The sequence below is a fragment of the Lolium perenne genome, chromosome 4 (assembly GCF_019359855.2).
Source record: "Lolium perenne isolate Kyuss_39 chromosome 4, Kyuss_2.0, whole genome shotgun sequence".
In the NCBI taxonomy this organism is placed as follows: domain Eukaryota; kingdom Viridiplantae; phylum Streptophyta; class Magnoliopsida; order Poales; family Poaceae; genus Lolium; species Lolium perenne.
The window spans coordinates 67,791,317-67,814,464 of record NC_067247.2 but is presented as its reverse complement, the minus strand read 5'-3'; the positions used below and the strand labels follow the sequence as shown (position 1 = coordinate 67,814,464).

General features: G+C 43.6%; 1 protein-coding gene and 1 long non-coding RNA gene across 2 annotated transcripts; one reads left to right on the top strand and one right to left on the bottom strand.

Annotated features, from left to right (window-relative positions):
* Window positions 1–1,304: 1,304 nt before the first annotated feature.
* Window positions 1,305–2,186, bottom strand: LOC139838981 (uncharacterized). The gene is made up of 4 exons (XM_071828999.1): window positions 2,056–2,186; window positions 1,690–1,953; window positions 1,419–1,611; window positions 1,305–1,320 (listed from the first exon to the last, which is right to left on the bottom strand). The coding sequence occupies exons 1-4, from the start codon at window positions 2,123–2,125 to the stop codon at window positions 1,305–1,307; spliced, it is 543 nt and encodes a 180-aa protein (XP_071685100.1). The 5' UTR covers window positions 2,126–2,186.
* A 4,462-nt stretch (window positions 2,187–6,648) lies between these two features.
* LOC127348414 (uncharacterized) lies at window positions 6,649–8,344 on the top strand. Its single transcript, XR_011744348.1, has 2 exons — window positions 6,649–6,906; window positions 7,965–8,344. It is a non-coding gene; the product is annotated as an uncharacterized lncRNA (long non-coding RNA).
* Window positions 8,345–23,148: the final 14,804 nt, after the last annotated feature.

Genomic DNA, 23,148 nt, shown 5'->3' with positions numbered 1-23,148 from the left:
GAAAATAACTAGTCTTGATTCAATATGTCATCAAGAGTAACTCTGTTTTCTTCGGGGAGCAGCGCCAAGAAAATCGGCATAATGGCCATCGGCAAAAAAGTCGGCGTCCATCCGAAGAAGGTCCTCAATCATTTCTTCGGCTACAGGCGTAACCTTCGTGTTAATCCTATCAACACCAACTCTTCGACGTTTTACCTTTTGATGAACTTTCGCGACAACTTGGGTAAGGTCAAGATTTGAGTGGCAGATCTGGAGCATGATAAGAGCAAATCTGGCGCCAGCTACCAGTTGAGCTTTGACAAAATCATGGATACTGCCAGCATCCTTGAATCTTTCCATCAATTCAGGGAGAGTTTTTGGTTGGACGTTCCGAGGAAACATGGAGTTGTAAACCATGGACAAGGTCTTGGTACAGAAGTCAAGGAAATCGCGAGTTTGAGAGGTGCGATCTTGGAATCTGACAATTTGTCGGGTCCTCTCTGGGGTAGCCCAAAACAAAGAACCATGGTCCAGGGAAAGGTTAACAAGGAGGTTCGTCCTAGCATTTACCCTCTCTTCCTCGGCAGCAGCATCAGTAAAGGAACCTATCAAAACAACGAAGGGGAAACCTTTAAGAGACATAGCATGAAGATGAAAGATATCGGAGGATGAAGCAAGCATACCCGACATATCTGCACTGGCTTCATTCATTAATTCGAGCATGAAATTTTCTCGAGTGGTCGCCTTTTCAGCCTCGGAAGCAGCAATTTCCTTAGCAGCCACGGCCTCGCGAGCTTGCTGAAGAGCAACTTTTTCGGCTTCAGATGACTTACGAGATTGCTCCATCATCACAAGTGTTTGCTTCTTCGCATACTGAAGTTGCTGTCGAAGCTCATCCAGTTCTTGCGACAAGGTATCGTCGACAGGTGCAGTATCAGCAAAAGTTCTCCTCGCGCGAGAAGAAGAAGGCGAAACATTGGAAGGAGCGGAAGATGGAGTATAGTTATCAAATATCAACTGAAATTTAAACAAGACAACATCAAACAACAAGCAAAGATAGAGTTTTCATTAATCTCTTGGAATAATTACAAGGGCATTACAGTGAAGCTAAGGAAGTACGTGTCGCCAAATGACTACTTTGGCGACAAGAGCAAAAGAAATAGAAAGAAAAACAGAGGCATGCAACTAGACCTCCGGCCTTGACGAGCTAGGAGTCGACGCTGGTTTAATCCCGAGATAGGCCAAGATCTTCTTTGTGTTGGGCTTGGCTGCCTTGATCAGCGACTTCCACCTTGATTGCTCTATCTGTTCGGTGTCGCCAACTTTCATCCAGTCGATAGTCTGTTGGACTCACAAGAACCAAAGCGACAGTGTTCTCAACGGCAACCTTCATATTTTCTTGGCGCATCTTCAGTCCAAGGTCTTCCGATGAGTTGAACATCTTGGCAAGGTTAAGGAAAGTCGTAGGCTCCTCTTTCTTCGGGAAGAAGTAGGGGAACAATGCCGACAATACTGCGTTAGCATTCGACACACCTTCACGAATCTCGGACCCATGAAGCTCCAGATAGGAAAGTGCGTCAAGGAGCGGGTCATCGACAGGATTCGTCAGATCAAAATCCTGGTTTGTTTGGGCTGTCAAGGAAACAAAGCACTAGTCAAAAAACAAGAAACAACGATTCTCATAAAAATAGAAGGGATCAGCAAAATTACTGAAAGTGCGGCGACTTTGAGTTTTCAGGCGCTTGAGGATTCCTTCTTCACGAGAAGCTTGCGCAGCTTTGTGCTCGTCTAAGGCAGATGTAGCATCCTCAAGTTTTTTCTGCAGTTCCTCGACACCAGCAGCTTTCGCCTTGGCTTCATCAGCTTCGGCCTTGGCTTTGCTAGCAGCGAGTTCGGCTTTCTTGCGAGCCGCTTCACTTTGCTCAAGTTTTTGAGCAAGTGCGTCGGCACGTTCGTTGGCCTCTGCAAGTTTCTCTGTCGAGATATAAAAAAAAAAAAGAGAAGAAAGATCAAAAATCGCGACAAGCAACAGGAGCAAAAAGTCAAGGAAAAAACGGCAAGTTTAAAGGTCGTTACCTTCGGCTCTGTTAGCATATTCACGGTACCCAATAAATTGGGAGCCGATGCGGAGAAGCTCTTTGATCATGGGCTATTCAAGGTGAACACAGCAAGAGAAACATCGGCATGAAAAAGAGAGAAGGCGTAAAAAAAAAAAAAACAAAATAAGGAAAATATAGAGGTCGACAAGTTTACATCATCTAAGAGCAGAGTCGACGAACTGCCCAACTGAGGGGCAGGTTCAACAATTTTTTCAACCCTTGTCCTTTTTGGTGAAGGAGCAAGGGGGCTTGATGCTGGAGTAGTGGTGACGACGTTTTGTTGAGGAGGCGAGTTTTCTTCTCCTTCAACTAGCGTGTCTGAGGCAAGTACAGTACGTGACGTGCTTGTCCGAGGAGCCACGTCAGTAATTGGTACTTCTTCCTCGTCATCACTGTTGATCAAAAAATCGGCAGCATAAAAAGCAAGACAAGATAAATATTTCGAGTACAAAAATAGGGAGAAATAAAGACGACTTACGAGCTGACGAGGGATTCAATATAAGGATCATAAGCTGCCTTCGGATGAGAAGGAACAACTTCTTCAGCCTTAGAGGTGCCAGAATCCTCGGCATCATTCCTTTTCCTTTTGATCCTTGGAGAAACAGCAGGAGGAAGGGATTGCGTCGACTCACTGGCTTCAGACTCAATTTCTTTTTCACGAGAAGCCGCAGATTTGTGAGAACCCGCGACTTCACTTTCGGGAATAAAAGAACCTTGAATATCTTCGGCAACGATGGCCTGTTCTTCGACTTCTCCACCCTCAGGAAGAGGGGGAAGGGAAGTCATAGTAGGATGGTTCTGTAAAAAATAGCGACAAAAGGAAAATTAAAGAGATGACAATACAATGAGATGCAGAGAAAGTGCGGAACAAGATAAAAACTCGGGAAGACAAAATACCTCGGGGAGTGGATTGGCGGAGCTGTATGGTTCCACGCGACAAGAGGAAGGAATAGGGTCCTTGCCCAGGCGAGAAAGTCTTCGAATCAACTTCTCCAAGTCCTTTGAGGAAAGATCACTGGAGATTCTGTTGGCGTCGTTTTCGCCAGAGTACGTCCAAAGGGGATTTTTGCGAGCCTGAAGAGGCTGCACCCTAATCCTAAGGAAGTAGGCAGTGATTTGAACACCAGACAGCTCTTTGCCTCGAGTGTTTTGAAGCTGATGAATACGAGACATGAGTGCCTCTGTCGCCTTTTTCTCTTCCTCGGAAGCTTCGGCATCCCAGGAGCGGCGGCGCTGGATTCTGGCACTTCCGTCGAAAGGAATTATGTTGTGTTCAACGGAGTTGGCGCTTTCTTCGTGAATGTAGAGCCACTTTTTGCGCCATCCTTGGACAGAATCAGGAAATTTGACGTCGAAATAATCGACATCAGTACGAACACAGATAACAACGCCACCTATGTTATAAGTGACGTTGTGGGAGCCATTGCGGCGGAGGCAGAAAATGCGTTTCCACAGAGCCCAATTGGGAGGGATTCCGAGGAAGCATTCGCAAAGTGTGATGAAAATAGAAATGTGAAGGATGGAATTGGGGGTCAACTGGTGCAGTTGAATCCCATAAACGAAAAGAAGGCCGCGGAGGAAATCGTGAATTGGGGTCGAAAGGCCGCGGATGAGGTGATCAACAAAACTAACCCGGTACTCCATTGGAGGCTTGGGGTAGCTTTCTTCGCTGGGAAAGCGGATGGCGTCCTCCTTCTTCATGAGGCCAAGCCTCTTCAGCATGTTGGTGTCTTGGTTGGAGATTTTGGATCTCTCCCACTCAAGATCCTCGGCGGCCATCTTGGATTCCGGGGTACTGTGGCGAGTGAGTCGCGTGCGCGGTGGCATCAACGGCAATGGGCAGAGCAATGCTCGTGAGTGCGGATGATCAGAGAGAGTTGGGCGCAGGGGAAGCTTTTGCGAAGAGGAACAGATGAGCGGCGCAAGCGAGGGGATGAACGGAGGTTGAAGAAAGGTTTATATAAGAATCGGGTGAAGCAGTGCGCCGTTGGATGAAGAAATCGTGTGGTGAAAAAAGATCTTCTAGATACAAGGGTAAAAAGGTATTTTTACTGAGATAGGCGTTACTGTACGTGCGCCAGAAAAAGCGGAGGACGTGTGTCCCCCACTTGCACGACGTGTCAACATGGTGGAAACAATGGACCCACAAGGCAGAAAAATCAAGACTATAAACAGAGATGAAGCAATTTTGTTTAAGGGAAGCATGTCGACAAGAAAAATAAAAGAAGATTGGCGACAGGAGGAATTATTAAATACTTCGGGAGCCTTTGATCAAATACAAGTTTTTGCCCAAACGCTCGGGGGCTACTTCGATAAAAAGTAAAATTTCGAGTATGGCAATATAGAAATTGCGGGAGCCTACAACCAAGCACAAGTCCTTGGCTGTAGCCTTGGGGGCTACTCCCATCGGGAACGCTGTTTGCGTACCCGATGAAGTTCAAAAATAAAAGATAGAAAAGCAAGAGAGTATATTTCGAGTTATAATTAACTCTACATATACTCCCATCGGGAGAGCAATATAAGTCATATTTGACTCGATAAAATGTGCCATTCCAACAGCCGGAAAAGCACTCGACAATATATTCTCAGAACGCCGAAGTTGCGATCAATTTCTGAATGCCGCAAATTTGCGAAGGTAAGACCCCAGATCCGTTCGCATGGGCGTGGCATCGCCAAAGACTGCGCTCTGCTGCTTTTATCCGTATCAACAGATACGAAGAAAAATCCTAACGGACGCGTTAGGTACCCGATAAATTTGACTGGGACTCGACAGAATGGTAAGACCTTAAGCGGCACCTGTCGACGTTTACACCAGTATCCCGAGATCATGTCCAGGGACGTGATCTTGAAGTAGGTTTTTGCGGATTGCCACCAGAGCAGTTAACTAGTACCTGATCCGTCAGATGAACTAGCCCCAACTACCATTATCCATGTACAATATAGAATTTTATATGAAGAAGTATAAAAAGGTTAAAGCTTTTGAATAAAAATAAACAGTGGAGATTTTCCCTGATTCTACGATTCAAGCAAAATCTCGGGGGCTACTGACATAGGCATCCCAAATGGGCCTGCCGAAGATAGCACCCGGGGTTTACTGAAGACCCACTACCCGAAGAATAAGAAGATTCGGGAGCCCAAGATATATCAAGGAAAGTCAAGAGTTGTAATAGGAAGTGTTATCTGTAATCTGGCGGGATGAGTTAGAAACCGTCCCGGACTCTGTAATTTGTACTACACGAATCCCTCGGCTCCACCTCCTATATAAAGGGGGAGTCGAGGGACGAGGAGATCATCGAATCATTGTCTGCAAACCCTAATTTTCATAATCGTCGAGTACTTTTCGGCTGAAACCTTCGAGATCTACTTGCCCTCTACTTCTAACTAAACCCTAGCCTACAATCCATAGGCATTGACAAATTGATGCCTTGTCAGCAAGCAATGTACACAAAACAACAGGTCTACTGCAAATGATCAGGAATAATCTCCTTTGCTGTTTCAAAAAGTGTATGTGAACTTAACCAAACAGTACACCATCAACTGTGTATGTAAAGTAACCCGCGTTTCTCTACAGAATAGTGATAAACTAAACAATCGGGATTGAACATGCTAAACTTTTCTGGAAAGAAACTGTCAAAGTAAACTCCGATGAGTATACCTACTTCCCTGTATAATTCTAGTCATGTGTAAACTAGATGCTCATTTGGAGAATTGCTAAGATTCAGTTTCATTTGCATAACATGGCGTTCTCCAGTTCAATAAGCAAACAAGTATAGATACAGACCAAGCTACACTAGTTCTAACTTAAGTACGACGCTTTTGCTATGTCTCAGTCAACTGAGATTTTCTCAAGTCTAAATCACTTACAAAAAAGTGCTTGAGTTGCACTTTTCTGTTAAATAAGTGCAATTGTAATTTTTCGTCAGAAATATGCAACTGAACCGAGTTGCACTTTTCTTTACTTTTCTGAAGTGTCTGAGACTTAAGAAAATCTCAGTTAACTTAGACGTAGATACACCCCAAGTACAATCTATTTTCAGAGACGAACAAATAACTTTCTCAGGTGTGAAACACACTACTGCTCTAACAAGTACTGAATCCATCGGCAGGTCCTACCTGGTCCCAGCTATCATGGAGCAATCGAGAACCAGCAGGTGACAAACAATAAATCTACTGCATCCAATGTCGGAATGGCTAGAAATGCCTTTGGCACGTGAGCATCAATGTTCTCAACTAAAAAACATATTTATATGATTCCAAAAAATCTGAGCATAAAAATGCACATACGAAAAAAAAAGGTACAGTAAAAAAATTGGAGGAAAATTATTGTACTATTATGAACTATATAAAAAAACTATTCTTATACATAGCCATAAATTTATTTTTTTCCTGTAGCTTAAATAAAACACAACTTCTACCAAAACTGCGCATGAATATTCAGGACATATGTATCTATTCACATAACAAATTTTATAGTTTTTTTAAAACATTATACTGTTTTTTAAAATATTTTGAAAACCGAAAGTACATATGCACCAAATCTGCTTCACACTTCCAGATGGATTTGCCCCTAAGATGGCCTTGGCTGGTCGTGTTGGGCAGAGCCCTTTTCTAGGAAAAAATTTGTAATTGAGCGCGCCTTGGACCAGACTAGGGCGATCACAGGCGGCGGCGGCGGCGAAGCAAAATCCTCAGTCGTTCGATGGCGGCGAAACCGGCGAGCAACGAGGAGCAATCCAAGCCGATCTCCTTCCTGGAGAAAGGCGTTGCGGCGGAGGAGGTGCAGATCATCAAGAACTACCTCCTGGCGGCACTCATCAAGCATGCCTTCGTAAGTCCATTGTCCTCCCTGCGTTTTCGAATTTGCGTCACCCAGATCTGCGATTCTTTTCGCATCACGGTTTTGATTCCGAGAGATGCTCGAACGTACCGAACAAACCTCCAGCCTCGTTCGAATTCGAGAAACCCTGGGAATTGATTACAGCCCAGATTTGCCCTAGAAATTGGGGAAACATATGGTAATGATGATTAGTTTCTTTCGGCTTCGTTGTAGTATTCCTTACTCCCCGTTGGTATAGTTCGGCGTTGGTATGGCGCGAGGTTGATTGACTACACTGTATTCAGGTTGATGGTGAAACCACCCATATCTGGTGAAGAAACCCTAACCTCGAATTATGTTTTACATGCTGAAAAAGGCACCTAGATCTTGAAGATACCCTAAGCTCTAGTTCAAGGAACCCTAATCAGCTAAACATTGCCATACAGAATTTGGGGCTGATGCTTACTCATGCTGTCTAAACCTAGCCTGGCTACCATTCCAATTTGTCACGAACCTAGAATGTGGGAAAACATATGATGATTAGTTTCCTTCTGGTCCTTCTATTCTCTATTCCCTGTTGGTATAATTCAGCTTTTATGCCAGCATACTGATGGACATTGACCACAAGTGTTCCTCATCTTCAGTTATCGGACGGTGCCCACAACAAGGCTTCAAAGGCTGCAATCCAAAGATACCATTTCGTTGTTTAATTCAATTTTTAGCATTTTACTGTTTCCCAACCGGGAGAGTTACCGTTCCAACTTAATTAGCAACAGTATTTTCTGTACTGATCGGTATAAGTCCATCTGGGTCTGGCATATTTGCTATCTCCCTCACTTATTGCCTGTGAGCAAAAACACTAACGAATATACTCTAAACCTAAACAATACTCCGTAGTTCAGTATCTGAAGAAGGCGATCTCACGCCTAGATCTGAATCCCCTTGTGTTCTCTGTTCTGTATGAATTCTATGATGTTTGTGATGACATCGGGACCTGACCTGTTATATGCCATGAATTGATTAGACTGTATCAGTTCACATGTTGATTCACCAATTCATTTCTAATGCAGAACTTCTTCTCCCTGGTGACCGGTGGTAGCTACATCTTCCTCTTTTGGGGGACCCTCAAGTTGTACCCACTATTTTACGCGGTGCTGTTGATCCTTCTCATGACGCCTTATTTCTGGTTGATGCTCAAGGCGCTACCCATTCTCAAGAGATTCTACACCGAGAAATATGCCATGGTATCCGTCGATGCTCATGATATCCCCTACGATGCGCCGCTTGTTGACAAGATGTAAAGCCTTGCATGAATAAGGTTGTTCTGTCTCATGGATGTATTTCCCATCTCTCTTGGAACCAGTCTAGTAGGTTGAGCTATAACTTTGTAATTCTACTCTTGGATGCTTTGTTGGACCAGTAAGCTTGTGTATGTATATATATCGCTGCATGTGTCCGTGTCTCCGTTAATTCTCCCTTAGCTCTTTTTCCTCGTTGTTTATTGGCCTTCTTTTTGTTTCTTCCTGAATGATGCTTGTGTTATACAGTACTGGAGGAAATTTCATTTCCTTTGTGAACTCAGAGTTTTAAGCAAAGAAACTTCCCATTTTGCTTGGCTTTGCTCTCTGATACTGCTGTTTGCTCTTTTCAGTTAGTTTAGTCTATTTTCCTTTGCGTGTTAGGCTATGCCTGGTTGAATTTCTAGTATCAGGCTAAGTTGTAAGTTAACTGGAATAGTAGCGGAGCCGTCCCTAATGATGACACACGTTCCATTGATTCTGGGATGCCAGGTAGCTGCAGTTAGATTCTGTTGTGTGTTTGAGGGCCTCTTTGCATAGCTCCTGACTAATGTTCTGATTGTTCTGGTCGAATTCATGGATTACTGATGTCAGTTGATACAATCATGCCTAAGTTCTATGCCAATTTTCTTCCTTTGTACACTAAGCATTCTTGTTGGCATTATCAAGCAATTAAACAGGGTTATTCGTCAGTGCTTGTGGCGAAAGAAAAAGGGAGAATGTACTACTAGTCAGTCGCTGGCTTCATGGGAAATGATCTGCAAGCCAAAAAGAAATGGAGGCCTGGGAATTTTGGATTTCAAGCTGCAAAATGAGGCACTTCTTCTAAAACAGTTGCATAAGTTCTTTAATCGTGTAGACCTACCCTGGGTGAAGCTTGTTTGGAACTATTATCGATCCTTTTGGTGGCGAGATGTGGTGAAATTATCAGAGCTTTACAGATATGTTACTTCGGTGATCATCAAGGATGGAAGCACAACGTTGTTTTGGGTAGACAAGTGGAATGAAATTTGTCCACAGGAAAAATTCCCTAGGCTTTATTCTTATACTGTGAATCAAACTATCTCGGTCAAGGAAGCGTTGCTTATACCTAATATTGTTGATCTGTTTGAGAGGCCCCTTTCGCAACAGGCGACCACTGGACTCGTTGAATTACAGAGCTTCGTTCAAGGAGTGGTTCTAGATGCAAATGGGAAGGATGAATGGAAAACTATATGGAAGGATGGAACTTACTCTGCTCAACGTTTCTATCATCACAGTTTTAGAGGTTTTACTTGCAGGTTTATGGTTGGATTTGGAGCAGTAAATGTTTGCTGAAAATTAAAGTGTTTGGCTGGTTAATGATTAGTGACAGGCTCAACACCAAGCATATGATAAGAAGGATAAATTGGAATGTCACGGCTGAGCATCATTGTGTTCTTTGTCCTTCTCACATATATGAGGACTGGATACATTTGTTTTTTGACTGTGTTTTTAGTAGGAGTGTGTGATCTTACCTGCAGATTGATTGGTCGGTTGGGATGACAATTGAGGATAAATTCATCTATGCAAGGAAGGATTTTGTGAAGCCTTTCTTCACAGAGGTTGTTATCTTAGCAGCCTGGCATATTTGAAAGCAAAGAAATGGTATGATATTTCAGCACACAAGGCCATCTTTTAGATCATGGAAGAGAGATTTTATTCATGAAGTCTCTATGCATAAGCATAGGGTTAAGGACAAATATGTCACTCACTTGCAGACATGGATTGATTCTTTGCCATAACCTCCATTCTGCTTTCTTTTCTCCTTTTTGTATATAGTGTATATATGTAACTTTGGTGGGTTTAATTTAATAAATAAATTGCTGTGAGGCTTTGCCGGTGCCTCTTTTTGTGGCATGTTTTGCATAGTGCCCACACCTTTTAGAGCGTGTATTTTGTATTCTACTAAAAAATATCTTTTACTCCCCCGTCTCACAAAACTTGTCTGAGATTTGTCGAAATTTAGATATATCTAGATGCTATTTACTTTCTAGATACATCCAAATTTTATCAAATCTTAGATAATTTTCATGGGACAGAGGGAGGTAGTAGAATACAAAATACACAAACTAAAAGGTGTGGGCACTAGGCAAAACAATATCTTTTGGTAGAATACAAAATACACACTCTAAAAGGTGTGGGCACTATGCAAAATAGGCCCGGTGACTCCCTCCAGCGTGGAATTGAACGCCAACAACGGCAGTTAACAAAATCCCCTAGGATTGGAACCGAGTCAACTGACGAGCGAATTGGGATTTTCTTATCCTTTGACGATTTTACAAATCGGCACCTGGATTATTGGATAATCTTGCACGAGTTCAGCCTTAGGATTTTCAGATCTTGAGGATTAGTCCTCAGACTGATGGAACATTGTATAAGATCCACCAGGCTCATGGAATCTGCAGTTTAGCCGTCGGTGCTTGCTATTTTCAGCACTTTGATCATATGATCGTTGTTATTTGCATTTTATGCCCTATGCTTAACGGGAAATATACATGAAGAACCATCTGTGTCCTTCTGAATTGCGCATAATCATTGATTATGCATCATTTTACGTGATGTAAAATGAAGTACTCCATCATTCGCATTGCTTGCAAATTTGGAAAACATAAGGTAGTAAAGTGTATGACACAGTCTGAGTATGCCAAATTTATACGTGTGAATCACAAAGTAATAGATGAATGGTATCTACTACTTAATTGTAGATTATGCACCATTCGATTTTTTGCATACAACTTATGAATTGCATGATGGCAACGAGTTTATTTCGTTCAGAACTGCGAGGTCTACACCACCATGTGATGATTACCTTCAATGTGTTTTAAGTAAAACAAGGTTGGAAAACTCCATAAGAGTGAGGTCTACACTACTTAACTAGTAGTGATTATTTCCATGTGTTTCAAGCAAAAGTGAAGGCACAATAATTATGGCATAGCATCATAGCAACGAAATAATTTTAATTTGCAACTATGATGTCTACACCGTTGGTGGCTACCTTCATGATGTTTTTACAAATTCTTGGCAACTTCATATCATTGTTATTGGTTGTGATTTTACTGTCACATACTCCACCAAAAGTGGAACCAAGGCATTGGTGGCGATAACATCGCATGTTATGCTATGAGGAGAAATATGTACTTTCCATGCATACACAACTTATGAGACGCTGTCGTAGCTATGAATTAAATTTTCTGCACAACAAAGAGGTTTACGCCACTTGATGGTGGTTGCCTTCATGTGTTATCACTAACATAAGGTTGTGGAGGCTATGATTAATGGGAACTGTCCATAAGAGTGGGGCGCCTCTAGGTGGTCGACTATTTTTATATGTTTTTAAGGAAATAAAAGCTTTACCCCTTTTGAGGTGACTAACTTTAATTTGAAGATCTACACCATAATGTGGCGATCTTCTGTGGAAGGTTACCCTATCGATCACTACGAATCACCATGACCATGAATATGCTTAGCCATAGAATTTTCATCCTACATAAGTTACTTCGGGTAAATTAATGCGCGAGTATTTCATGCATCATATGATTACCTTTTTCAAAAGTTGCGATGAGATGACATTAGTGGGAGTAATTATTTAACATGTGTCATGGGCATTGATGATTTTGTCGACTCGTGACCTTGTTGCCACAAAACCTCCACATGCGTAGATTATGTCATGGCTATTTCCAAGATAGCATAATCGCAATGACTTGATTCTCAAATTGATTATTTAAATGGGTTGAATATCCATTTTCCCTTTTGGAGACCCTTTCACACAAATGACTATTCATTCGTGTCAGGACTTCGAGCCCATTGAGGTTTATAAGTCTGTTGTCTATAAATCAACATTGAGTTGAGATTATATGATAAGGCCATTTCGGATACATATCTGATTGTAAGCCCTTACTGCACTTTATATTCTCCTATGATAGTAAATATAAATACCACTTTTATTTAGGGTGAAAATATGATGGACTTCTTATGAAGGATCGTCATGTTCAATGGGTGTGATACCATTGTCTGAAATTCCTGCTTGCGCTCTTAGTGCTAAGTAATCTAGTGGTTAGAGAACCACAAAGAGTTTAATGTAAAGTGAAGGAAAAATAAAAATATAAAAGGATTATATCTCTCAAAAGGGAATGAATAATTTAGAATAAATGATCACAATGATAACTCTCAAGTTTGTCAAAGGGGTGATAGTACGGAATAGTGTACCAATGGTTACAAATCTGTCAAGTGTTAGATAGAATCATACCACCAACTCCCTATCAAAGAAGGCAAATGATTTCAATGGGATAAGATTGAAATTCAACTTCAAAGGAACAACCAAAAAATATTTTGGAACTGTGTAGAGGAAAAATTACTCTACTACAATGATGATATGATTGTGGATGATTATTCTCAAGATGTTCTGGAGATCTCGTGTAGTCCCCGGGTTATCACAAATATCAGTAGCCCTATGATTGTACTACTACATGTAGTATAATTTGCAACATCATGTACCAAGGACATGATAGTTGAGAGAACTGAGTGTATGAGTCATTTCATACTCCATTTTGTTGGGTACACAATAATGTTTCCTCCTTTAACCATAGTATGGGAAGCTAGAGAAATTATTGATAAATCCGTTGGCTAACACTTGACTGTTGCAATATTCCTAAAAATCATAAGAAGGATTCGGAGAGTACTTTTGCTTCGGTGTCTCCCACTTCGTTCAAAATTTGGTGAACTGAAACACATGTATGGCCAAGACCTCTTCATACTTTCTCGTAACTAGAGGCGTACTGATTAAAAATGAATAAAAAGACATAAATACAAGCCCTAGAGTATCTCGTACTGTCCAATTAAATCTATAGTATTCAGTAATCAGACGTGCAGACAACGGTGTACGCTGAAATCTGAAACGTTCGTGGATAAAATATTCCATCAGCCACATCGACTGGTAGAAATATTAAGTACATCTAGCATATCTATATAAGGGTACATAGAGCTTGATATGTGTTTTTGCGGGCTAAAACAAGAAGACACCGGAAAAAACTTACCCCTTCAAATTTTGGTGAGGGGTAGTGACCCTTAACTAATGGTTTTTTCAGTGGCAGAGTATCAGCATACTACTGATGTTTCCGCGTTACTTATCACTTCCAATGCAACATTAAGCCGCCGTAAAGTACTGTACGATATAAATCACCGGGTTGTTAGCCCAAAAAAGAAGAAAGTGGACTTCTCGTCCTTGAACTCGTGGAAAAGTTCGCTTTTTCGTCCAAAAATTACTTTTAGTTTAGAACGAACAATAAAAGAAGAAACAGTCAACCAATCAAACTGGTTTTGAACGAGACCCCAAGATAGCTAAAATATCCAACCTAACATCTTAAATGAAAAAAATAGAAACCTTACCAGTATCTTACTCGATTTCTTTCTATACCAATTCACTTAAGCGTTGTGCCACGAAGGCCCGCTTGCTTTGCCTATTAGCATCGTCCTGCCTTCTCTGTCCTTGCACCATTGCCTTGAGTTCTTTTGCCACCCGTGGCAAATATTTTCCTGGCTCAACTAGGATAAGGAGTAAAGGTGAATGATTTTGAAAGTTCAAGAGTCCTTTTGAACCAAAAGGGAGATGGATCAAAAGAGAACTTTCACTAGAATTTAATGACCAAAAGTAGATTTTCTATAGCATAAGTCACCACTTTTGTAGCTTAATTTACCGAATGGTATCACTTTTGGTTTCAATGAGAGAAATCTGGCACGTTTTGCCAGTTTTTCTCAAAAAAACATTAAACTCGAATTGAACGCGATTTGACAACGACTCTAACCAAGGGGACCCACTTGTTGATGTGGCCTAGGTCCAACTTGTCAGCCTTATAAAAATAAAATATAAAAAAAGAAATAAAATTTTGGAGGTCCTTTGGCTATGCCTGTGTTCGTGATGGAGGCCAACCGCCTGCTTCGGTCGGCTCACCTCTTGCCCACTCATGTTGTTGCCCTTTAATCGGAGCTTCACACTCGCAATAGGGAGTCTTCGAGGTGTTTGATCAACCACACCTAAGATCCTGGTACCTTGACGCCGAGGGCAATGCGCCTCAACTCACGTCAAAGGCTATCTACCATCAACACGATATGCAAGACAACAACCAGCAGATGCTTTTGTAACCCAAAGCCCCAATTCCTCGGGAGGAACCCCTTTAAGTGCCTCTTTGGATCATAGGATTTTCGTAGGAAATTTGGAGGATCCCGGTCCATGTGATTTTTGTAGGGTTCCGTAGCAGAAAACGGTTTTTTTCTACCGACAGAATAACATAGCCAAGATCTATTCTATGTAGATGTAACGGAAGAGAGGGGTTCAGAGTTCATACCCTTGAAGACCGGAATTGTTACGTTTCGAACGAACAATGTTGGTGAAGATGTACAATGACACAGATCTCAGGCTCGAGTAGAAGTACAAGCATCGAAGTGCTCCAAGTGTCGCACCTCTGCAGTTCTACACACGTACGGTGTATAGATGTCCCTTGGGCTCTAGTTCAGCGAAGCAGCAGAAGAAGATTTGGACCGAGATTCTAGCAGCACGACGGCATGCGTATGGTGGAGAGCTCTCACCCCGCATGTACGTTCCAACTTGGGAACCACCCGTGAGGGAGAGAAGGCAATGATCCAACGGATGAATGAGGGAGAGAGGCTTCCTCTCTTTATATAGGGGGAGAGGAGGTAGGGCCACCTCCTTGGCCGCCGCCACCAAGCCGCCGTTGCCTTTAGGGTTAGGGTTTGGGGTCGGTCGCCCCACCCTTTCCCCTAGGGGTTTCGCCGCCCCCTTCATGGGCTTCCCAATGGTGGCCCATTTAGGGGTTCCCTTATATTTAATTCAATTTTTAATATTTAATTAAATTATAAAACATCTTATTAAGTCTCGTGGTACAATTCATAGACTCCGAAACTTATTCTGATACCTCTCCGGAACAATTATGGTGTTCTCTTTTATTAATCCAACGATCCCGAATAAATCTCTAAGCGTCGTATACCCTTATATGTGCCACCCTACGGGTACGGGGATGCACAGACATGATCGAGACATCTCTCCGATCAATGACCACCAAGGGGTTCTACAAAACCATAACGATCCCTAAGCTTTCCACAAATTATCTTTATCACTTGAACCTCAACGTCGAGTCCTATTCCCTTTGTCATATGATACCTAGTTTGTCCGAGATTTGATTTTCGGTATCCTTGATGTCTACTCACACTTCTTTTCCTGTAGACAGTGTTGGGCCTCCAAGAGCAGAGGTTTGTAGAACAGCAGCAAGTTTTCCCTTAAGTGGATCACCCAAGGTTTATCGAACTCGGGGAGGAAGAGGTCAAAGATATCCCTCTCAAGCAACCCTGCGATCACAATACAAGAAGTCTCTTGTGTCCCCAACACACCCAATACACTTGTCAGATGTATAGGTGCACTAGTTCGGCGAAGAGATAGTGAAATACAAGTGGTATGAATGTATATGAGCAGTAGTAACGGCACCAGAAAATAGCTTGCTGCTACAACTGGCGTGTGGTTGATGGTGGTAATATTGCAGGAAGTACAGATGCAGTAGAACAGTAAACAAGCGATAATTGCAGTATTTGGAAACAAGGCCTAGGGATCATACTTTCACTAGTGGACACTCTCAACATTGTTCACATAATAAAACCACTCTACACTCTATTGTTGGATGATGAACACCACTAATTGTGTAGGGCTACAAGAGCACCTCAATGCCGGAGTTAACAAGCTCCACAACATTCGATGTTCATATTTAAATAACCTTAGAGTGCATGATAGATCAACACAACTATACCAAGTACTAACATAGCATGCACACCGTCACCGACAGACTATGAAAGGAGGAATAGATCACATCAATACCATCATAGTAATAGTTAACTTCATAATCTACAAAAGATCACAATCATAGCATATACCAAGTACTTCATGATGCACACACTGTCAACATTACATCATGGAGGAGGAATAGACTACTTTAATAACATCACTAGAGTAGCACATAGATAAATAGTGATACAAAGCTCATATGAATCTCAATCATGTAAGGCAGCTCATGAGATCATTGTATTGAAGCACATAGGAGAGAGATTAACCACATAGCTACCGGTACAGCCCTTAGCCTCGATGGAGAACTACTCCCTCCTCATGGGAGACAGCAGCGGTGATGAAGATGGCGGTGGTGTCGATGGAGATGCCTTCCGGGGGCACTTCCCCGTCCCGGCGGCGTGCCGGAATAGAGACTCCTGTCCCCCAGATCTCGCCTTCGCGATGGCGGCGGCTCTGGAAGGTTTCTCGTACCGTGGCTTTTTTCATGTCGAAGATTTAGGTCAGGGGGCTTCTTATAGGCGAAGAGGTGGAGTCGGAAGGCTGACGGGGCCACCACACAGTAGGGCGGCGTGCCTGGCTCCTTGGCCGCGCCGCCCACACGTGTGGGCCCCCTGTGGCCCTCCTCTGGTCCCTCTCGGGTGTTCTGGAAGCTTCGTGGAATTATAAGATAATGGGCGTTGATTTCGTCCAATTCCGAGAATATTTCCTTACTAGGATTTCTGAAACCAAAAACAGCAGAAAACAGGAACTGGCACTTCGGCATCTCGTCAATAGGTTAGTTCCGAAAAACGCATAATAATGACATAAAGTGTGAACAAAACATGTAGGTATTGTCATAAAACAAGCATGGAACATCAGAAATTATAGATACGTTGGAGACGTATCAGCATCCCCAAGCTTAGTTCCTACTCGTCCTCGAGTAGGTAAACGATAACAAAGATAATTTCTGAAGTGACATGCTACCAACATGATCTTAATCATACTATTGTAAGCACATGTAATGAATGCAGCGATTCGAAGCAATGGTAAATATAATGAGTAAACAATTGAATCATATAGCAAAGACTTTTCATGAATAGTACTTTCAAGACAAGCATCAATAAGTCTTGCATAAGAGTTAACTCATAAAGCAATAAATTCATAGTAAAGGCATTGAAGCAACACAAAGGAAGATTAAGTTTCAGCGGTTGCTTTCAAATTGTAACATCTCATGGATATTGTCAATGCAAAGTAATATAATAAGTGCAATAAGCAAGTATGTAAGAATCAATGCACAGTTGACACAAGTGTTTGCTTCTAAGATGGAAGGAAGTAGGTAAACTGACTCAACATTAAAGTAAAAGAATGGCCCTTCGCAGAGGGAAGCATCGATTGCTATATTTGTGCTAGAGCTTTGATTTTGAAAACATAAAGAGCGCATAAAAGTAAAGTTTTGAGAGGTGTTTGTTGTTGTCAACGAATGGTAGTGGGCACTCTAACCCCCTTGCCAGACAGACCTTCAAAGAGCGGCTCCCATGAAAATTTTTATTTTTGGGTGGCACTCCTTGACATAGGCATCCCCAATGGGCCTACCGAAGAAAGTACCCGGGGTTTACTGAAGGCCCACTACCCGAAGAATAAGAAGATTCAGAAGCCCAAGATATTATTAAGGAAAGCTAGAGTTGTAATAGGAAGCATTATTTGTAATCTTGCGGGATGAGTTAGAAACCTTCCCGGACTCTGTAACTTGTACAATATGAATCCCTCGGCTCCGCCTCCTATATAAGGGGGAGTCGAGGGACAAAGAAAGCATCGAATCATTGTCTCTCAAACCCTAGTTTTCATAATCGTCGAGTACTTTTCGGCTGAAACCTTCGAGATCTACTTGCCCTCTACTTCCAACTAAACCCTAGTCTATAACCCGTAGGCATTGACAAGTTAATACCTTGTCAATTGGCGCCATCTGTGGGGATTAGAGGCGTCAAGGATCCGATCTCGATGGCACGTTCAAGATCGTCGACTTCATCAACCGCAAGCAACGCGATGGATCAAGGTAAACAGATCGCAACTGGTCTTGTCGATTTTGTTCCTCACCCGCCCTCCCGTTTGGATGCATATGCGTATCTGGAGGAGCCTATGGAGATGACGTTCGGAAGATTTCACTTTCGCGTCGAGAAAGAGGGATCATATCATGTCGAAATTCCGATTTCGTCGGGATCGTCGGCGGTCGATTCCGATTTTTCAAGCTATACATCATCAACCGAATCAGGAGAAGAAGAAACTTCGTCGTCACGCTTCATCAGCACCAGGGCAAGAGAAAAACTTGCCAAGATCTTCAGTGACATGTCGTTTGAGTCATCTGCGGACTCCTATATAAGCGATGGCTCAAGCAGTGTCGACAGCTACAACTTCATCGACAAATCTACTACAGTGGGCAAGGTCTTCGCCAATCTTCATGATGGTGTCACCAAACCCAACATAGATCTGAATACAAAGTATCATCAGATTTATGTCATCGGAGAGCCAAGTCGTGATCAGGAGGAAACATTTGAGGCTTTCGACGATTTGGGAAATCCATACGTCGATCCCTCTGATTTGCGACGAGGCCTAGGCAATAAATATATCGGGCCACAGCCGCGAGATAGAGTCCAACTTCCGCAAGCAGCATGGGATAGAGCCGCAAGAGCTATGGATGGCTCAGAACCAATGGTCACCACAGCCACGCTAGAAGAGTTACAAGCATATCAATATAGGCTCGCACGAGCTGCAAGGGAATTGGAAAAACAGACAGCTGAGTTAAGCAGAAGAAAGGAGGCAGCCTCTGCATCAAGTAGGCGCAGGGCAGAGCTGAGTCGACAATCTAGAACTTCGGGTGATAGCCACAGGGAAGCTCGGAACAGAGCAAGATCAAGGTTACAAAATGTACCTGAAGGAGAAAGAGAGCACCTGGTTCAAAACCTCGACATGTCTTTTATGTCGATAGACACGAGAGGAAACATCATCCCCAAGACACCAGAAGCTGGGTATATGGCGACACAAGCTTTCATCCTTGCATCCAGACCACCCCCAGGAGATCCAAGGGAGGCGTTGTACAACATGGCAATGGCGGGAGTTGGAGCCATGGGGACGGCGTTTGTATCAACACCCCCCGAAGGAACAGCAAGGCAAAATAGTCCACGACCTGCGGCAGCAACAGCAGCAGCTCCCGAAGGACCAAGTGGAGCAAGGGACACGGCAGCACAAGCAAGAGTCGACAGAGCGCGACAAAGTAGAAGGGAACATCGGCAGTCCCCAGAGCTAAACGACGAGGATATGTGTGGTTTGCCATGCTTCACAAGGAGAGTTCGAAAAACTCGAGTCCCTTCGGGATTCAAGTTACCTGATAACTTCAAGAAATTCGACGGCCTTCAGGATCCAGAGGATTGGCTAGTTGATTATCTCGAGACAGTGAAACTCACAGGAGGAACCAGAGCAACAGCTATGCAAAGTATCCAGGTGCATTTGAGTGGAGCCGCACGATCTTGGATAAAGAAACTTCCTCCAAGATCTATCGACAGCTGGGATAGCTTCGAGGATGTGTTCGTCAAGAACTTCCGGTCCACATGTAAAAAACCTGCATCATTAGAGGAGCTAAGAGCGTGCCGACAAAAGCCAGACGAGCCAATGAGAAAATATATCCAAAGGTGGAATATCATCAAAAACTCGGCAGAAAACATATCTGACGAGAGAGCAATAGATGCGTTTGTCGCAGGGATCAGGCGTGGAGATTTTGTCGAGGATTTGGGGAGGACCAATCCAAAGACAGTATCCGCGTTAATGGAAATAGCAAACAGATGGGCAGATGGAGAAGATGCTGTTCACAACAAACGACATAGGTCGCCAGAGGAAGACCGCGGTCGAAATTATCAACCAAGGCGACGATTTCCTCAGCAGTACTCGAGCTATGATGCTCCAGGACAAATCTCGGCTGGTTTCCGAGCGAGCGCAGGAGGAAACAACAGAGATGAGTACCAGAGAAGCAACGAGCAACGAGGCGACAATAGAGATGACTCTCGAAACAATAGGCAAAATAGCGGGCCAAGGTTCCAGAGGCCCTTCGTGTCTCCCGAAGAGATGATGAACGGGCCGTGTCAGATGCATTTTTTCCTCGACAGCAACGGAAAAAGACAGTCAGGACATCTACAGAAGGATTGTCGCAATTTTCAGGCAATGCTAAGGTATGCAGGGCATGCTAATGCTCAGGCAGCACAGAGAAATCCTCGAGAACCCAGGAGTGAGATTCACTTGCCACCTCCTCCCGTGATTACTGATGATAATCTACATCAGCTCAGAATAGCGGCAGCACCTCCACCACCGCTTTACGTGGATCCTAACTCTAACGGAGCGGTCTCGATGATTCAGAAGGGAAGGCCATCCAACAGAGCTCAGAAAGTAATCTCGCGGCAGGTGTTTATGGCAGAAAAAATGCCTCCACCAACAGTCGAGTATCTTAATTGGTCAGGGCAAGACATCGGCTTCACCATAGCGGATCATCCACAGCAAGTTCCTCGACCAGGGCAGTCAGCACTCATACTACCAGCGGTCATCGCAGGATTTGACGTATCTCGCGTGTTTATAGATGGCGGCAGCAGCTTAAACCTTATGTACGCAGATACATTAAGGAAGATGAACATATCCCTAGCAAACCTGAAGCCAACAGACACGAGATTCCACGGTATCACACCAGAGAAGCCAAGCTATCCGCTGGGGAAGATTAATCTCGACGTTCAGTTTGGGACCCGAGAAAATTACAGGATCGAGAAGTTGGAGTTTGAAGTCGTAGATTTCCCGTCACAGTACCACGCTCTGTTGGGACGACCAGCATATGCTAGATTTATGGCGGTACCACATTACACGTACCTGTTGTGGAGGATGCCTGGACCTAAGGGACCAATCACAGTCAAAGGAAGCTTCGCCCTAGCCGATAAATGTGATAAGGATTTTCATCGAATATCAGAAACTTTTGGGATGCAAGCTGAGTATTTGGCGTCAAGGCTCATGACTGACTACGACGTGCTGCCAGACGTTGGAAGGCCAAATAAAGAATCAACTTTCAATACTGAGAAAAATTCTAAGGAGGTGCAGATTCACCCGACGTACTAAAAAGACGACGTCCATTGCAAATGACATGGACCTCGCATAGGAAAGCGCGCTTGTCGAGTTCCTCCGTGAGAACTGGAAAATCTTCGCATGGTGTCCAGCTGACATGCCAGGAGTACCCAGGGAACTTGCCGAGCACCACCTAAACTTGGATCCACTAGCGAGACCAATCAAACAACCTTTGCGACGTTTTTCGGAACCAAACCGCAAGGCTATGCTGTCAGAAATTGATCGACTAAGAGAAGCTGGTTTTATCAAGGAGCTGCACACAGAGGCCACATGGGTAGCAAATCCAGTGTTGGTGCCGAAGAAAAACACTAAGGTCCTTCGCATGTGCGTCGAATTTGCGTGTCTCAATAAACATTGTCCAAAGGATCACTTTCCCCTCCCGAGGATCGACCAAATTATCGACTCCACGGCAGGATGTGAACGTCTTTCCTTTTTGGACGCATATTCTGGTTATAACCAGATCAGGTTAAAAGAAGAAGATGAAGTAAAAACAGCGTTCATCACACCTTACGGCGTGTTTTGCTACAGAACAATGCCCTTTGGTCTGAAAAACGTGGGAGCAACATATCAGAGGATGATGCAGAAGTGTTTGGCGACACAGATTGGGAAAAATGTGCAAGTGTACATCGATGATGTCGTCATAACGTCAAAAAAGGGGGCGACGCTGATCGAGGATCTCAAGGAAACCTTTGACAACCTCGACAAATTCTGCCTCAAGCTAAACCCGACGAAGTGCTCCTTCGGCGTCCCAGCAGGAGAACTTCTTGGGTTTCTAGTTTCAGCAAGAGGGATTGAAGCAAATCCCGACAAAATACAAGCTATCATAACAATGAGGAAGCCAACAAAGTTGAAAGAAATACAGCAATTAACTGGGTGAGTCGCAACTTTAAGCAGATTCGTCGCCAGGCTGGGAGAAAAAGCGTTACCGTTCTACGCTTTAATAAAGCAAGGGGAGAAATTCCAGTGGAACGAAGAAGCCGATAGAGCTTTCGAGGATTTGAAACGCACAATCTCGACACCACCAATCTTGGTGGCGCCGAAGGAAAAGGAACCCCTCCTGCTGTACATTGCAGCCACACCCCAGGTGGTTAGCACGGTGCTAGTCGTCGAAAGAGAAGAAGAAGGGAAACTCCATGGAGTGCAAAGGCCGGTATATTTCATCAGTGAAGTTTTATCGCCTTCCAAACAGCGGTACCGCAGCATTCGTAAACTAGCATATGGAGTGATTACAACGGCAAGAAAGTTGCGCCACTATTTTTCGGCACACCCGATAATAGTAGTCAATGAAGCACCTCTCTCAAATATACTGAACAATCCAGAAGCTACAGGGCGTGTCTCCCTTTGGGGAATAGAACTTTCCCCTCGGGACATCACGTATGAAAAAAGAAAGGCAATCAAGTCGCAAGTTTTGCCAGATTTCATTGCAGAGTGGATGGAGCTGCAAAACACAGGACCCCCAGATTTGTCGAGAACTTGGACCATGCACTTTGATGGATCCAAGAGAGTAGAAGGAGCTGGCGCAGGAGTAATACTTATATCACCCGAGGGCGACAAGTTAAAGTATGTCCTACGGATGACGTTCCCAAACGCATCCAACAATGAAGCAGAATACGAAGCCCTCATACACGGGATGAAGATGGCGAAAGCTTGCGGTGCAACTCGACTAAAAATCTTTGGCGACTCTCAATTGGTGGCTCAGCAAGTTATGAACCAATGTGATGCAGTCAATGATAGCATGATAGCATATAAGGAGGTGTACAATGAGCTTGAGAAGCTGTTCGATGGATGCGAGGTAAATCACATCAGTAAGGTTGAGCAATGATGAAGCCGACGTTCTCGCAAACATCGGGTCGCAGTGCCTTACAATCCCGCCAGGTGTATTTTGGGAAGAAATAGCGGAGAGATCCACAAAGCCGAAGAAGGCGCAGAAAAAAGCAAAGGAAGAAAAAACTTCGGCGCCCC